Source organism: Metopolophium dirhodum, chromosome 8 (assembly GCF_019925205.1).
Source record: "Metopolophium dirhodum isolate CAU chromosome 8, ASM1992520v1, whole genome shotgun sequence".
Taxonomy (NCBI): Eukaryota; Metazoa; Arthropoda; class Insecta; order Hemiptera; family Aphididae; genus Metopolophium; species Metopolophium dirhodum.
In genome coordinates this window covers 16896180-16915673 of record NC_083567.1, presented here as the reverse complement: position 1 = coordinate 16915673, position 19494 = coordinate 16896180, and the positions used below count along the sequence as shown (strand labels likewise).

At 28.4% G+C, this 19494-nt stretch overlaps 1 protein-coding gene across 2 annotated transcripts; it reads left to right on the top strand.

Annotated features, from left to right (window-relative positions):
- Nucleotides 1-464: 464 nt before the first annotated feature.
- LOC132950422 (putative inorganic phosphate cotransporter) lies at nt 465-19163 on the top strand. Of its 2 annotated transcripts, XM_061021873.1 has the most exons (12): nt 465-677; nt 747-848; nt 7465-7625; nt 7920-8150; nt 8514-8601; nt 13816-14039; nt 14251-14400; nt 15006-15138; nt 17647-17888; nt 18043-18169; nt 18836-18913; nt 18986-19163. In XM_061021873.1, exons 2-12 carry the CDS (start codon nt 806-808, stop codon nt 19024-19026), a joined length of 1518 nt encoding a protein of 505 aa, XP_060877856.1. In that variant the 5' UTR covers nt 465-677; nt 747-805; the 3' UTR covers nt 19027-19163. The 2 variants fall into 2 exon arrangements, with proteins under 2 accessions (XP_060877856.1, XP_060877858.1); XM_061021875.1 differs by having other exon boundaries at nt 465-848.
- The last annotated feature ends 331 nt before the right edge of the window (nt 19164-19494 follow it).

Here is a 19494-nt window from a genome sequence, read left to right as displayed (position 1 = left end):
TATTGAAATTCTACTTACATGGTTCTCTATTAATAATAATAATGAACTTTATTGCAATAAAATAAATAATACAAAAAAGAATGACATAAAATGCTATTGGATACGTATTGCAGCACCCCCTAAAATAGCTGCAAAGCTTGGGGACATTATTAAAACCATAATGATTTATGAAAACGTAAAAAAAACCGCGGCCATTCGATTCCGAATTGCCCATAGGTATATATTTCTATGACGATACTAAATTAACGTTGGGATAAAGTTTCGCATCGTCATAATATTATATTATATCTTCTAAATTTTATATTTTCGAGCAAACCAGCATACTATCAATCATAATATACGATGCAGTTAAAATCAGGTGATAAACGGTACCTATTATTATAGGAAGGTAATATTATTTTGCCATTATAATTGTGTCGCGCGTTATCTGCTCTCAAAGTCGACCGGGCAGGCGTGGGGCAACGAGGTGCCGCTGTTACTGAACCGCGTGGCAAGTGAACTTCGATAACCAACCACTTAGTACCATACTTCTATGTAACATTACACCACAGTTTTGTTATTGTTACCGCGAGTAAACGTCAAAGCCGAAAGCGCATCAGTCCCGTCTCGACGCGCGAACGAGTGTCATCGTTTTTCGCCGTGTTGCGTCTAGCGCATCGTCATAATACCTAATATAGGTACTATCAATTATTTTCCTCGTTCGTCATTTTCACATGATAACAACAATATTTTATCCTCATAAATAGGTACTACTGTGGTATAATATTTACCGTTTATCCAGCAGCTGTACACGAATTGCAGTGACATGCAGTCGAAAGCGCGTCTGCTCGAAGACGAATTTTCCGAACGTAAGCAATCTCGTATTGTATATTATTTAATATTATAATAATAAATTAACATAATTATATCAGGTTATCGTATTAGACGTGTTACAGTGTAACTGATGGTACCTATATGTATGTGTATTATGTACATAATATTATGATAGTTGTGTGTTCCGGGGTTTGACCTGGGTGATTACCTATCAAACCTTTTTTGTTTCAATAATTAATTTAATAAATAGGTATACTATTATAATTGTTTTAGGCCGTAACTATAATATAGTATTATCATTATAGCTTGCATAAAGTAACAGTTACTTGAAACCTTTTTGTAGATTATTTTACCCTATGTTGTTTTTTAATTGACAGCAATTCCTAGGCAATTTTCAGTCAATTTTGAGTAGGTATGACGTTAAGTATAGATGATTTAGTTAAAAAATAAAAAAAACTCGTGAATATGTCACTGTTGCATACACAAGCAATATTTTAACTTATATATAAGCTCCTGGTCTACCTCTTAACGTATTAATACCTACGTATTATTGTATATTCTTATTTTATTCATATACCTAACTATATTATATTATTTACGTTAATAATTATATTGTTCTGATTGACCGGATGCGTAATTTTATTGTACAAGAGTATACCAGTCCTACCCCTAACAATGTATAGTAACGATTTGTCATTTTTCTCTAGCTCAATGCAAACGGTTTCAAAATCACACGATACCACACGATATGTCCACACTGCTATGAATTGCTATTATACCTGTCTAGTGCCTACAATATACCTATCATCATATTATTATACAAATAACGTATAACTTATTAGTATATTTCATACATTTATAGCAATGTGGACATATCGTGTGATATCGTGTGATTTTAAAACCATTTGCATTGAGCTAGAGAAAAATACGTTATTTGTATAATAATATGATAATATGTATATAGTAGGGACTAGACAGGTATAATAGGTGGTAGGAATAGTAAATAAAGAAATCACGCGGACTCTGTGTATGCATGTATGTTTTATTTTTGACAACCAAATATGTGCTTGTTTAATTATTACATATTATTTATAATAGCGCAGATTTTTTCTACCACGTGTTTCACATAAACAAGTGTTATAACTGTAGCAGCTGTTAGTTCATGTCCTCTAATGATTACGCAGGTAAAATAAAACAAAACCGTAAACACAGGGCTATCAGAAATCAAAAATTAGGTACCTATATAAGTAATTAATCATAAAACCGATTTCTAAAATCTATTATTCAAAAAATGTTCTTCTGCTTAGAAACCTCGTCAGAAATTAAAATTAAGAACAATTAAGATTTATTGATCTTTGTTGAGTTTGGTAGGAGTTGAAGGTCTTATAAGTATAAACGTATAGCTGCAAATGGTAAATTAATATTGAAATATTATGAATTAATTATATTTTAAACTAAGGTCTAAGAGGCTTTGCTCTCTGCTCTGCTCTGCTACAATCAATAATCCCCTCGGATATCTGGAAGTCTAATTTAAAATACTTTTTATATTTCAATAAGTACTTATATAACAGCCTTTTTAGTTTTTTTAGAATATTATTATTTTTGTTTTTTGATTGGCACAAGAATTATATATAACACTGGGAACCTTTCTAGGAACGAAAAAAAAATTTTATGTAATAAAGAGTTATTAGAAATCAAATTGTATACAGTAAATTTAAGCTTAACAAATACTAAATTAATGTACATTCCACCGTTATTATCAAAAGACAAAAACAACCAAATCCAAATTTGTATGCATATAGAGTTATACATACATATATGATAAAAAAAAGGGGGGCAAGTAGTATCTGATCTGCTAGTATAGGTGCCGAGTGTACATAATTATGATAAATAAATTACCGAAATGGACGTGTTAAATTTGAATTCAATGATAATATTCATTGCATACGAAAAACGATTCTTAACGAAGACAGAAGTCGTCTGTCAGCCTTTTTTATCGTTATTTATAAAAAAAACTAATAAAACTAGAAAATTTAAAATGTCTATAAATGGCTCAAAATATACGTAAGCAGTCGAAATATTTTGAAAATTATACCATGTACCTATACCTATATATAAAATGATAAATATAAGTATTTTGTGAAAGTTTCAAGCGAGGTTTCAAGTATATTTGTGCTTATTCGTTTTTTAATTAAAACAAAATTACAAAATCGTTTTTGCCGTAAACCAGGTAGGCATACCGGTATGCGTAAAAATTCCTGTTTTTACAAATAAAAATTACAAATTTACAAATTAAAAAATTAATAAGGTAATAATAGAAAAGTACCGGGAATTTTTTAATTTTAGCCCCCCCCCCCCCAAAGTACCAATTAGATTCACTTTCCAACCAAAAAAATATTTTTCTACAAACAATGACATTTTAAAAATATTTTGATTAATAGTATTTATAGTATTTTATACCGTACAACGACTTCACTATTACTATTAGTAAAATAAATTACTACTATATGAATATATGATAATTGACAACAATATAAATATTATATAGTATTAAATATTTAAATATATGCTATAAGTATAATACACTTAGTAATAAAGTGGAACCTCGGTATCTCGTTGTTTTGTGGGACCAAAAAATTCGTTATACAATAACTTCGATATACCGAGTTCGAGATACCGAGGTTCAATTGTATATAGGTTAACAGACCGATCCACTCAAATTTAACACATAGGTACGTCATGTATGTATATAGTGACCTACTCAATGACGAGGTACACTCGACAGTAAGTTGACACCTGCTATACAGCAAAACGGACGAGCGGTTACCTTTTTTAAAAGTTTTATCTGCAAATATTATGAATTACAAACTAATATATTTTTATATATTTCAGTACCTACCTATTTTTATATTTTATATTATTATGTAATATTGTTGTGGAAAATCGTTTACGCTGAAATGTATAATGTTTACTAGACCACAGCTTTTAAAGTAAAACTACACATATGTAGTATTAAGTGAATATGATACGGGTTGCACCCTAGGGGATGTTCTACTCAAACTGCGGTACATAAAATAAAATTGTTATTTGAAACAAAAATATTAAATATTGTTGTAACAGTATTATACAAGGTATTAAACTATTGGCCATATTATACAACTACGCGGCTACATAATTTCTGCAATATGTTTATAGTTCGTTGAGAGCCAAAAGGTTCAAATAAAGATGTAATTTGATTTTCAGATGTATAAGTTCATTTAGTATAGCTAATTAAAATTTAAAATAATTGTCCGTTTTAAATATTTATATTTATATATACCTAATTATGGAATAATGTCTATACAATAAGCTACAGAATAGGTACTCGCGAATATGTTTATATTATATTAGCTAATACCGTGTAATTTTAAACTTCTCTTAAGTACCTATTTTTATAAAATTAAATCCTGATCATATGTTCAAATTTTGATCAAAATTATGATCAAAGGCAGTGGTGGATTTGGTTTGTTTTCTAGACAGGGGGCAGGGAGCAGCATAGTTTTGGTCCCAAAATTCTAATGTGCAGGTTACTTGCGTAGTTACGTAAGTATAAACTATGAATCATGAACTACGAATGATAATATATTAATATGATACGGAGATGTTTAGGCAGGGGGAAAACTGGGGATGGTGACTTAAGCAACTTATACAAATTAAATGAAAAAGGTTCTAATAAAGTATTACAATTGAGACATTTTATAGAAGTAATAAATATTTTCAAAAAAGAATATTACCAGCTACATTCAATAGATATTTAACTTTTACACAGAATAATTCTAATCTACTGTTTTAAGTATTAAGGAATATTATACTAAACAAACTAAACTATACGTCTATACATCATAATCCATACATTAGATTATTAAATATTTAAACATACGTTTTTTTTTCATAATTACAAATAAACACGGTATATTAAAAAAATAATAATCCATCAAAAAATTGTTTTATTCGTTTATTTATCAAAATATTCAACAATATTAAAGGTTTGCTGTAAAAGACAAAACTGAGGAAAAAACAAAGTTTTTGGAACTAAGACATAAAAATCGTTATTGATCCATTATTGATTTCATTGATGAAAATTCCATACAAAATTGTCTAAAGTATCTATAGTTTGTATAGTTATTTTATATTATTCAAGTTTAGTGTCTAGTGTCTTTATCTATAATATAGTAGATTGAACAATTGGGCGATTGAGCGATGCAAAACATATTAGAATAGACTAATAGTAATCTCCAGCACCAATTAAACGCTTTCAAACACAATAGTTTGTGATTATGATTCATGGCCACAGATAACATATTATCGATAGTTGTTATAAATAATGTATTATAACTTATAAGTAACCCATTAATACCCAATAGTAAAATGAGGATTGTTATTATATCAATAAAAAATAGTAAATACCTACTGATAAAAATAAAAATATTACAAGTCAATCAATGTTTTTTTATTAGATGTCTAGTATCTTACATGAATTTGTCAAACATGGTAGGTATTACATACAAATAATCAAAAAATTAAGTAAAATACTGCTTATACGCATTTAATTATTCAACTATTGTGAAAAGTAAACAAATATGTGCCTAAATTCAGGATAAATGTATGTATTTACATTCATCATTGTTCTATCTTGATGTAAATTAATAATTCGTTTGTAAAAGTATATGATGTTTTGTCGCACGAATAATATGCAAAACCAAGAAGTTCATAAATATTAAAATTTTAAGCATATATCATATTATGTAAATCATTAGTCATTATTTATTTATCTTCTGTAGGTACATATTCATAACATGTGAATATTACTTTATACTTGACAGTATTCATTTACTAACTATTATTTAAATAATTGATTGCTCTATAATATAATGCGTATAAAACAAATAATTAAGAACCTATGCATCACGTTGACTTGTGTAGTATAATAATCACTAAACATCTAAACAACACAATATATTATGACCTTACAACTCAGTAATGATTCATAACCAAATATTTAAGTTCTACAATATAAATACTTTATCGTCTTTATCATTTAAATATATCAATATTCATAAATAGCCAAATATGATAGGTATATTATATATATGTATATAACTGATGAATATAACACACATTCATAAGATGATTAAAAACGTGCGATACTGTGATAGTTAAATATTGCAAACATAGCTTATAGCCTCCGTGATTATTCATCGGATTTTCATTTGCTGTTTCACAGGGAAAATATGATAATATTGTTACGCTTCAAATCGGATAAAAATGTAATTTTGAAAAATAATAACATTTATTTTTACCAGGTTATTCGTGTTTTGGACAGTTAGTTTATGCATGGATAGTTCAACATATTTTATTTCTCATTTTTTTCTGGTGTAGGTATACGTACCTAAACAGCTTTTTCCTATTTATTAATTTTTTTTTCTTTTAGATAGGTAATCATCGTCGTTCACTGTGGTCATCCGATTTTTAAATTACAATCATAATTATAACACCATTTAAAATATAATAGGTTATAAGAAATATCATGTTCAGTTAATAAATCTTAAATAACTATTAGTGCATAATATGCAATATGCTTATGAGTTATGAGATATGATTCGGTGTTGCACTGGTTGAGACTTGATAAGTTTATACAGGATGTTGGACATTTTTGTTTCTGGTCTAACCTTATTGTAAGTTGTACATTTAATTAAAATAAGGTAAGATGGGTACCAACATGACGCAGATGGGATTTTTCCTTTATTTTGTTTTATAAGATATTGATGATACATTGCCGGGTGTCCAATTCGGATACCTATATTGATGAAAATTTCTATTTTCATGGCTATATGCTTACAGCTCAGTGAGGTAGCCTATAGATGATTGGTTCCTATTATATATTTTTAGTGGTAAGTTTGTAGTAAATACTATCATATATATAAAAAAGGGGCTCAAGCCCGTATATTGTATAAATAAATATTTACCAAGTACCTACTAAAATATAATAATAATATGTGTTGAGCTAATTAATATGTTGTTACCTACCTACCTAATGTCCAATAAAATAACTAAAAATCCGTCAAATAATTGAATTTGATCATTGTCTGTACTAAACACAAAGTTAAATCTTTATCTTATCTTAATATTTATTTACAATACAACTATATTGAATAATACTATGTTTTGAAATATAGTAAGTTAAGTAGTTTATTATAAGTTTACGATTGCATTATAATATTATTAGTTATTACATATAAATGTAATCACGATATTAATTGGTCGTGTCTTCTTAGATTGATACTAACTACTAATTGTCTACGCCATTCAAGGCTTTTATATTATAATACATTATGTTACAATTTCACCCGAACGGTACTTCTATTTATTATTTCAGATATTATACACACATATGTGACGTATACATCCCATGTGTCGCGGTAGTAACCCTTTTTTATATAAAAATGATATGAAATTATTTATATTTATTAATAAATATTATTACTTTTGATGTGGGTGAGTTAGTGGGACTTGAATTCGCGACACGTTTTGAAAATACTCTGGGTGCCACTGCGTAGTAGGTGTGTATTTGTTTCAAATATTATGTAATTTATTGTTTTTTTTTTTATATAGGTGGAAAAATTCCTGGCGTTCGATACCTGCAGAGTTTTTTATTGTTTCTATGCCTTTTCGCAGCTTACCTGTTGCGGGTTAGCATATCCGTCGCAATAGTGGCTATGACGCCTGACAAGAATTCTACTGACTTCTTACTAGAAACGCATTACCACATTCCTGTTAGTAAGACTTTTGTGACTATTTCACATTACCAATCTATAGTCAATTTTTCATATATTATTTGATCATTGTCAATGTTTTTATCGCCTTTTGATTTCCTGATATAAATACAGTGAAACCTTCCCTAACGGACACCTCCAAATAGAGGACGTTTTTTGGGGAACAAAATACACATTTTCCACAAACTGAACCCTCTGAATAGCGGACAAAATTTCAGCAACCAAAAGTGTCCGGTATTTAGAGGTTTCACTGTACTATAATACAATATATATTCTGCGCATGTGGATCAAAAGGTATTCAATTGGACACAACACACGAAGAGTTTGATCTTGAGCGCATTTTTCTGGGGCTACCTCATCATGAACCTGCCAGCAGCCATGATCGGTCGCCGGTACAACAATCAAATACTATTGGCCATGAGTATGATGTTGACCGTAGCTCTAAGTCTAGTCACACCATCATTAGTGATTGCTTTCAATTGGCCGGTGCTCGTACTTATTCGGTTCTTGCAGGGCCTTACTCAGGTATGATTGTATGAGTGCAGAATTATTATGATATAAATAATTTTGATTTTTATCAAACAAAAAAATCAGGAAATCATGTATAGATAATGATTATACAAAATTAATCAAACATTAAATATTTGAAGAAATCCAGGATTACTTTTACGGATAGTTTAATATGTAAAAACTACCTAGGTACATCTATACGTGTGCGTTAAACAATAATTGCATTACGAATATAAATTATATATCGTATTATCACCTATACCTGGTTTCTGTTTGTCTGATCCGCATGTATTAATTCACCTTATTTGAATACAATTATTATTTTTTTGTTATGTTTCAATAATATTTGTTATGGTTATTATACATTTATACATATAGGCGTTCACCATGCCAATGATACATGGCATCAGCGCCAAGTGGGCGCCACCGAATGAACGTGGTCGTCTCGTTGGATTTGTATTGGGAGGTAAACTATTTTATTGAACTCTTGTACGAGGCACTCTTCAAAAGTAAGATCAACTCTAAAACTATTCTTTGGCCGCAATAACCATCCTAAATTAATCTGACCCATACATGCCTACTGCAGCCTTAAGTACTTATAATCGTATTAAGTCATGACTATAAAGTATAATATGACTACAAATTTCATTATTATCTATACTTATTTTTTCACCAAGCCAAGTACATTTTGCTACAGCAAGTAGTTATTATATAATACATATATAAACACATTGATACATTTTTAAATATTTGATAAACATTCATTCAAATTTAAAAAATAATTACAATTGCACGTGTTTGTTTACAAGCTATAGTAATAGTATAATTACCTACATATGATTTAAACGACTCAATTTGAAACTCTTATGATTGAATTATCAATTATAACTGAAAAGTAACTTTATTTTATAAAAATATAACTGATGTGAAACATATAACGACTAATGAGTACCTATAAGGACATTAAACATACATAACATAATGTTAAGAGAGTACACTTAATTCCAATGAACTTTGTAATAATTCATAATTAATCCTCTTGCTACCGACTGTTTAAGTATATATCTGTATATGCACATCATTATGTGTGTATTAATAATTTGTTGCATATATTACTGTTATAAATTATTATCAACAAATTAAAACTTGAAACTCTACCATATAGCTATCATGAGTTTGGTATCTCGGAGAAATGTAATCCTATTAACCTCGTTACATATACATCTCTGCATGTACTGTTATTTTATATAAAAATATAAAACCATAACTTCTTGATGAAAACTTCTTGTTTTTATCTATTGACACTAAGTACCAAGGACCAATAAAGGTTCTTAACAGTTTATGTACACACAAGTGATGGTTGGGGGATAATATCGTACATATTATTATAATATTATTCTTCGAGTTATTCTTATTGATTTAAAAGTTTAAAGTCAATATACTGCATGCCGTAGAACCGTATGAATAGGTTCGCGGTAAAAACAGTTTAAAATACTTATAAAGGGCAACCTTTAAGAACCACTAAAGGGCAACCTTGTATTAAATTTTCAAGCTTTTTTACTTACCAACAAAAATTTTACCATTGGTAAATCAAAAAATATTTAAAATTTTTATTTATACCCCATAAAGATCCATATTATTTTTAAAATTGTACAATGTCAAGAAAATGTTACTATAAATATTTAATGACAATTTCAAGTTTCTACCTTCATTCAATTTTGAATTACGACAGTACAGATTTAAACCATATAGGATTTGTGAATTTTTTTTCCTGACTATTTTGAACCGGGAGTTTTGCTTTTGTGTCTCTCAATTCTTAAAGGTCTAACTAAATCTGATTTTCTACCAGAAAACACCCTCAATCTCGAAGACTGAAGTATATTTACTTCCCAAAAAGCACACATCATTATAAAACCAATACTTTCTGAGATATTGCATGTAATACTAAACTGTGTATGAAATACAAAATGGATAACAATAGTGTATAAATGTATAATATAATATTAGAACCTACTAATGAACACGTCATATATTTCCGTCTTTAGACAACTATAATCTGCATAAATATGTTGTGATTGTGATTTATGATCGTGGACAATATAATATTTTGGGTATAGTCTAAACTGGTTTGTAGCAAACAATGAATGGTAATTGATCCCGCCTTCTAAAATAAAACTTGAGATTATTAATATAACTAGTACTTATATAAATACATAATTTATTATATTGTAATATAGTTCCAAGATTTTTTTTCTTTTATATGTCATATTATAGTTAGGTAGTAGTTTTGTATCATGCATGATATTATAGAAACATAAACTATAATATATTATATTGAAATTTTGAAACTATTAACTAGATTAAGTAAACATTTATGTAATGTGTAACAAAATTTAGATTTTCAACTTTTCGGTTGGAAAGTGAATGTAATTGGGGCATTTAAGAGGTAAAATTCCCAGTATTTTTTAAATCCGCTGGCAAAACAAAAAAAAGAATCTAAAAAACCAAATTGATTTTGCAGAATTTGGTGTTACGTAAATGTTCCAGTTTTTTCATTTGTTTTTCCTGATTATTAAGAAAAGCACTGGGGAAATATCTTACTTATAACAAAACAAAAAAAAAAATCACAAATGGACAAGTAATCATAAAACATCGATTTCACGAAGTTGCTTAGTATTGGTACGACGTAATATAATACCTACACTATATTATAATAGATTTAAAAACAAACAACAATAATAAACTTTTAAAATATTTATTAAAATTAAGTAAAAATTCTAACAAATAGTATTGATTATAAGAAAAAGAAATGGTTAAAATACTATTCAAATGTATGGGAAGTATCTATAGTATAGTACTACTTCTCATTTAACTATGGTGTATTTGACAACAAAAACATTTGAGCTTATGTAAAATCTTACATGGTAATTCATGGTAAATTTGCAAAACAAAAACTTGTAATTACAACTTAAAATAACATAAATAATATATTATATCAAAAGATAGTATATATAAATCTTGACATTTTATTTATGAACAGTTTGAAAATATTTACCTAGGGAAATGTTGATATACCTACTTATTCATTTTATATAATCAACAAATACTTTTGCCATTTTCCTTATAAAAAAATACTTAGTAAAATTGTTATATAACTTGTGCATTTTTTTATACATTATTTAAAATTACTTTTTAATATAGATGTAAGACATTGAAGTATTGATTTTACGTCAACTCTTTGTCATTTATTCTACATGTAAAAACATTATATTAAATTTACTTAAAATCAAAATACAATATTTGTATTATTTTTAAACATGCATTTTATTATTAATTTGATTACATTGAGGATAAGATTCGAATATTTTAAATGAAACATTATTTAGAAGACTTAAGAATGAAAACAAAAATATATATTAAATTTATTTAGAACAGAATTCACATAGACATTATAAAATAAACAATTTTATGTTCTGAGCGTAGCGATCATTGATTGACACAATGATATGTTTTTTTTGTGTGTGTCTGTGTTCACGATAAGCATTCGAAATAATGCTTCAATTATCAACTTCAGTATATTATTCAATGGGAAAGTGAATCTAATTCGTGCATTGAGGAGGTAACAATTTTTAATTCCCGGAAGTTTTCAAAAGCACCAGGAAAAACAAAAACAAAATTAAGGAAAAACAAGAATTTTTACGAAAATAAATTTTTAGGAGCGTTTGAAGTTCAAATTCATACAACATTGGATATTAACTTGATTGATTTCTTATGAAGCGATTTTCTTATTTTGTTGTAATTCAAAAATGAATAACTGTAGATACTTGAAATTTACACCATATGTCTGTTTTATCAATTCCTATACTTGATAACATTTTTAAAATATTTTCGTTTCTAGTTGTTTACGGACATTTTTAATTTAAAATGTCTTAGTTTTTTTTTCTATAAATGTCAATAAAATTGTATTAGTTGGGTCAAAAAACTTGAAAATGTAATACAAGGTTCCTGATATACTGTTACAATGACAGTTGAAAAATATTAAAAATACATAGCCATAATTGTTTTTATAAGCATTTAAGTTTGAATTTTGACGATATTTATCAAATTGGAATTTTAAAATGATTTTGTAGTTAAAAATGTTCTACTTTTATATTTAAACAAGGTTCCATGTAAGTTAACTTTTAACCAAAAATCTAAAAATATACATAAGCACAGTTTTTGTTAGTAGTTATTTTAAGTTCAAATTTGGACGAAATTACATTTTAAATAACAAAGAATAAAGATTTTATTTTTTTGTAATTTTAAAATATATCAATTCAATTTATAGGCTTCCGTAATAAGTAATAACTAAATAAATATATAAAATGTAAAATATCATAGACTGACAAACCATCTCCGATCAGAATTAAAAAAAAAATTTATCAAATTTAAAATTTAAGAATTATTTTGTAGTTCAACGTTTATAAAATGTTCAACTTTTATGGCTAAGGATTGAAAATTTATAACAAGGCTCCACGTAAATAGGTTATATATAAATTACTTTATTCACAATAATATCATCAAATATACTTGGTAATATCATAGGCTGACTGACTGTTTTCGTATACAATGATATTGTATCATTGAATTCAAATTTAATAACATCCATTACAGTAACCCACTTGTAACCTACTGTACACTGTACAGCGACATCCACTTACCACAATGTTTTTAATTTTCATTGTTCGGTTTATATAAAACAAAATCCAAAACCTTTTTCGTCCATATTGTTATAATTATCGTCAATAATGTTTCATATTTCGATGAATCAAAACTTTTAAAAAGACCGAATGTGATTTTTATTTTTTATTATTCAAGATAAAAATAACTTTCGGCATCATGGCCATTGGGAGTTCATTGTTTTTACAAAATATTTTACATTATCAGTGGAGGTGGCATTTTTTGTTTTTATGTAATAAAAATAATACAATAAAATATTAAATTATTAACAAAAGCGAAGTATAAATAATATTATTATTATTGATGAATTTACACAGTTTTATGCATTATAATAGTTTATCCGGGGGACGGAGTGGCCAAGCGGACTAAGGTGTTGGTTGCGACGCGCACCGACGCTGGTTCGAACCCGGCTATGGGTGGCATTTTTCTTCAAGCAGTCACGGTGTCCGGAGAGAGAGGCCGCCATCCCCCTCCCGGGCATGGCAGAAACCTACAGATGCCCACTTAAAAATTCTGCCAAAACAAACACGCTCCCCCACAGTTCCACAGGCTAATAACCTCAGTTTTCGAAGCCTCAACCAAAAAAAAAAAATAATAATAATAATTTATCCAATCCGATTTGTCGGAGGAAGGATATTATGATACTATAACTCAAATTTACTATAAATAATCTGTTGTTCTTTAGATTTAGGCTAAATGTTATACAACTATAATACGTTTTAAGTTTGTTGAATACATACTATGACAGTGATATTAAATGTAAAGTTGCCATAGTTCTAAAAGTAGTATTTTTAAAATTTTTTATTTAATGTTAATGTCATTTAGGTAAAAAAAAATTTTTTTAATCAAACTGCACTTTGACTTAACCTTAAAACAATTTCGAGATATACTGAAGAGCCTCATCGTGCGAAAAATAATTATTATTTTAATGTTCAGTAATAATTTCAAGTTTTCATTTTAGGTCTCCAATTTGGCACGGTCGTAACATTAGTTGGTTCTGGAATACTGGCCAGTACTCGATCGGGATGGCCATCAATTTATTACGTTAGTGGTGCATTTGGAATTTTTTGGGTAATATTATGGTTATTACTTGGGTCAGAAAGCCCAGATACACATCGTCTAATTACTCAATCTGAGAAAAACTACATAAAATCATCACTAACCCAAACGGTTTCGGAGAAAAAGGTATGCGAATCCTAAAATAATTCGAGTATATTGTATATTATATTATTATCAGGCACGTATTATACAGAAAATAATAGGAGGATTTGGGGAGTGGAGTGTGGTTGCTTATACGAGACTAGTGACCTATTAATTATTATAATATACTATAATTTACTTAACTTGACTACGGCTTATATATAATTTGACTGTTTATTTTATTTTCCCAACTTAGAACTTGATAACTCCTTGGAAAGAGATATTCACTTCAATGCCAGTATGGGCTGTTACGATCTCACATGCTGGTCACAATTGTGGATTTTGGTTGCTGCTTAGTGAAATGCCCACGTTTATAAGTGCTGTACTAAAGTTCGACATTAAATCGGTAACATTAAACCTTGCATAGGTAATTATATTATACTGTGCAACTGCGTTGCTTATTGCAAAACCATACGTTAAAAAAATAATGTTTATTAGTCGATAATTAATTCAAGCGAAGATAATATCTATTTGATATTCGACATTTATACCAAGACTTCAAAATTTTAAAAAATGAATCGCAAAGTGGATAAATGTTTTGATATTGAAAAACAGTGGACATTTTAGATTTTAGTAAAGAATAACTAGTGAGGATAAGCAAAGCACGGCCGCAAATAATATATTATGTTCATTAAATATTAAACAGTAATACATACATGCCTTTTTGCATGAACATTTATTAATTTAATGGTTTAATAAAGTTTAATGAACCTACAAATTATGGACCACTAAATCATTTTTATAGGACTTCATCCGCTCACTATTGATTTGTTAAATGTTTAGTGATTGTTGCATACTCGGAAATAGTATATTACATTATTACACATATTTATAATATACTTATACACTTATATTGACTTATACAAATTTCCTATATAAAATCAAAAATTACATTACGTGATGTATTAGATACAATAATGAGTACAAATTTACTGTGGTAAACGTTTTCAGGATGGACTTGTGTCTGCATTACCTTACTTGGCCATGTGGCTGTGTCAGTTTCCAGTCACATATTTTGCCGATTATATGAACAAAAAAAAAGTGACTTCTCTCACTTTTTCGCGTAAATTTTGGAATACCTTAGGTAATATTATAGACATTGCATTTTTTTTATACTTATAACATGTAGTCGTAGTACTGTAACTGTGTAATTTGTAAACTAACTAATATGTTGTAATTAGGGACTGACGATAATTTTTGCATATATTTGGACTAAACTTTAGGTAGGTACTTAAATAAACTAAAACCGTTTTTATTCGAATTTAATTCAGATTAATTTAAAATAACTCGCAGAGCGTCATTCCTTGCTCATTTTATATTTAAAACTAATTAATTTTCCTTTTTATTTTAATTCTTTACCTATAATACTAAATTATGTATTTGTATAACAACTAGTTTAAAAGAATATTACATTTTTAATTATCAAATTGTGTATTCGAAACAATTAAATAACAATATATTGTACTAAATAGATTTTGTGAACATTTTAGGAATTTAAATAAATATTTTTTTATGATAGGACTGCTCCAGTAAATGAACAGCACCAGTGAATGAACACACCAACATTTTCTTTTAAGTAATAAGAAAATCAGAAGTAAACTACTATGATAAATGGTATTAATATTTAAAGAATATTCTGATGTTGGTCATATTGTAATTTCATGAAATTCGATTTGATATCAATTGATTGAGAATATTTATCATTTCCCTCCATTTACTATCATCAGCATTGTCACTAAATTGTTTTATTTTTCAAAAGTTGTGTGTACAGAAATGAAACGTTAAAACATCTTTAACCCAAGGCGAGATACTTAAAGTTATATTTATTTGATTCATCACATACTTAAATGCCATTGATATATTAATCAATTAACTTAAAGCATTTTTTAATCTCTTTTAAGAGTGTTCAAGCACTGGTACAAGTAATGATGCAAAAACCAGTGAATGAACTAGTGTTTATTCATTGGTATTTAGGTATTTTACTTTTTACTAGTGAATGAACACTGTGTATTTTATTTTATTATTTTTTAATTTAACGTGATCGTAGATAACTTTAATGTAATAATCAATACATTTTGTTTAAAATAACTACCTATCTAAAAAACAATTTCAAGATTATTAAAAATTAATAATATTGAGAACAAAAGAAAAAATTAAAGTGTAAAACCTATTGACAAAAAGTTTTAAAGGAATCTACTAAATTCGAGTAAAACTTTTCTGTTGGAGATGATGTTATTGTTATTATGGTCCAGTGTGAAGGGGAGTTATGTCATGTTTAATTTTATCTTGTTGACGTGATCTACTATACTAAGTATATTATGTTTTTTTAAAAGATTTTATGTTGTTGATGATAAGGGGATTCCATACTGTGATTTTCTGTTTTTGTCTAACACAGGATTTTAGACGGATTCTTTGCCAAACATATCAATTGATCTAATGAAGTGATAAGAATTCTGAAAACAGATTTGAATTCGCTGTCAAGTCTACTTGAAATCGACTTCCCCATAATTTTGATTTTTTGATTTTAGCTTCTTCAAAAATATAAATACAAAAATGTTTAAATACTCTTTCCTAATATGACGTTTTATGGAATTTGGGGGATAATTTCAAAAATGTAGGAAAGTTGATTTCAAGTAGACTTGACGACGAATTCAAGTCTGTTTTCAGAATTCTTATCACTTCAATAGATAAATTGGAATGTTTGGCAAAAAACACGTCTAAAATACTATGTCACGCGTGTGTTAGACAAAAAACAGAAAACCACGGTATCGAATCCCCTTAACTACAACTTTACTAAATACCTAGATTATGTTTTTTTTAAAAAGATTTTATGTTGTTGATGTCTTTGTTGTTATTTAAAAATGTGAGTATTAAAAATTGATTATTTTGTCAGGTGTTCATTTACAGATTAATAAATGTTCATTTATCTGGCATCGTTCATACATAGGAAAATGTGTGTTAATTTACTCGGCATTTTGTTCATTCACTAGGGATAAAAATTGAACTTGATGATACTAAAAGCTATTATGACAGAAATATTTACTTGTCTACAAAACCTTAAGTGTTCATTTACTGGTGCAGTAACCTACCTAATATTTTTATGTTTTGACGCATTAAAGCGGTATATGGTCTTGATCCGATAATAGTTCTATATAGGTACACATTGAATAATATGAAATGTCAGTAAAAATTATAAGACTTAATAATATTATATTAAATTTAAAACTATTACACATTATGTACCTATCTATATATAATATAATTATATACATATATATATTTACTTTTCTCGACATTTTTTTTCTATTATTATTATTATATTATTAAGATTAGAGTTATTTGTATCTTTAATGAATATTGTTAAAACCCGTTTGGGCGTATATTATAGGCACCTATATGTAAGATAATAGTAATAAATAAAAGCTATTCGCATTATGTTTCGAGATTAATTTTTTAAAGTTATCACATTTTCACACCGAGATCGATTTAAACAGAATCATTCCATCATATGTAGCATAAAATAATATGTGCAGGAAAAGCGTAAAATATTTCACCGTACCCACCATCGCGTTATTTTTTTGTTCACGTATAGGAATGAGCGGTGGTGCGTTGGGTCTCGTGGTCCTAGGCTACATGGGTGAAAACGCAAACGCAGCCATATGTATGTATGTGTTCGTAGTAGCCATCGGCTGCTGTACGAATGTGGGTTTCAACATTAACCACCTCGATTTGGCACCCAATTACGCCGGGATTTTGATGGGCTTCACGAACGCCGTGGCCGCCCTGGGCGGTGTGATGGCACCCACCGTCTGCGGGTTCATCGTACACGATCAAGTGAGTATAGTGCGTTGGGTTTTTTGTTGTGTTTTTTTACTAATAAGTACATGAGTCGTCAAATTATCGTTATAGCCGTCTATACGAGACAAGTAATTGGAATCTCGGGTTTTCAATATTTATAACATATATTACATATTTATTATTATTATAGACTTCGGTGGACGAGTGGAGGGTCGTGTTCACGCTGGGAGCCGTCATACTTTTCTTCTCCAGTATTTTTTACATCATTTTCGGATCTGCGGAAGTACAGCCATGGAATGAACCTAAAAACGAAAGCGGTAAATCGAAATCATTTTTTCACTTTGATATCCGCGTGTTAACCACTGCATGGTACATAATAATATTTAGCCTAGTGAACCCGATGGTACACCATGTACAGAGGTGTAGTAAAGGTGACCTTTGACCACATTGACCTTGTTTATTTGTATCCTATATTATATTAAAAAAAAGATTTTACAAAAAGCGTATTTAAAGTAAAATGTATGGTTTTTGTATGTACTGGATTTTTTAGTGGGACTTAAACACTTAGCCCCGCTCCATACAAAATTTCTGGCTATGCCACTGATAACATATAATATTATTATAATGATAAATGATACATACTTCAGGGGCGGCTCCAGGGGGGGGGGGGGCAAGGGATTTTATAATATCATAAAGCCTCTTAAAGTACAATTTGTGTACCTACATGCATACAAGGAATATAAAATATACTAATTATTAAATAATAAATGCTTATACATTATTATTCCGGTATACCTTGTTCGTCGTTTGATCCACTAAGCACTTAAAGACAAAGCACTGTTCGTGTCTCTTGAATTATGCGCGATTATTAAATTATAGATACTCTGAACATGGAACTACATATAACAATAAGCTTATGATTTAATAATAAAATATTATAATGACATATTATTTAAATATTATATAATGATATATTTTTATAGTCGGTGTTCGGAGTTTCATGCAGATGAAAACGGATTACGGTTCCTCTGCAGAATATACGTCTTCACCATCGTCGTTTGGTAAATTAACGTGAATTTAACGATTGACATCACTGAAAAAACAAAATTCGTTTTATTTTTCTTCGCCCACAGTTAAAGTCACGTCAAAGTTTACCATGTTTGTTCGACAATAATCAAACACATTTTTTTGGCGAATAACGTCGCGTGGTTAGCAACTCTTTTTCAAAAACAATGATCGACATTAATTTTTATACATATTCTGTTGTTATATTTTGGTTTATTAAAGATTTATAATTTGTTATATTTTTAATTGTCCTTTACGTCAATGCAGTTTTTCAAACTCTATAGCAATCTTGCAAAACACCTTACTATATTATTGATACCTATATTTATTTATATGTGAAATATAATATCTATTTTTTTTTTGTATAAGTAAATGAGAAAATTTCAAAAATATAATATATTTTTCAATATCAATTTTGTCAAACTTAACTACTCGTGTTATTTAGATGTAAATGTAAGGTTCTTTTTTTTATTATTGTTTAGAAGTATTTTATGTATTCCAAGTTAAAAATGTTATAAAAATACCTAAACATTGGAATGGACTATATATTATACCTACAAAATATTTCGTGAAGTAT

Bases quoted from the DNA above. Each gene is read 5' to 3' on its own strand.
- LOC132950422 (XM_061021873.1), top strand. From the start codon at position 806: ATGCAGTCGAAAGCGCGTCTGCTCGAAGACGAATTTTCCGAAC. The intron at 14,040-14,250 runs GTATGCGAATCC...TTCCCAACTTAG, and splicing joins AAACGGTTTCGGAGAAAAAG to AACTTGATAACTCCTTGGAA. The intron at 17,889-18,042 runs GTGAGTATAGTG...TTATTATTATAG, and splicing joins GGTTCATCGTACACGATCAA to ACTTCGGTGGACGAGTGGAG.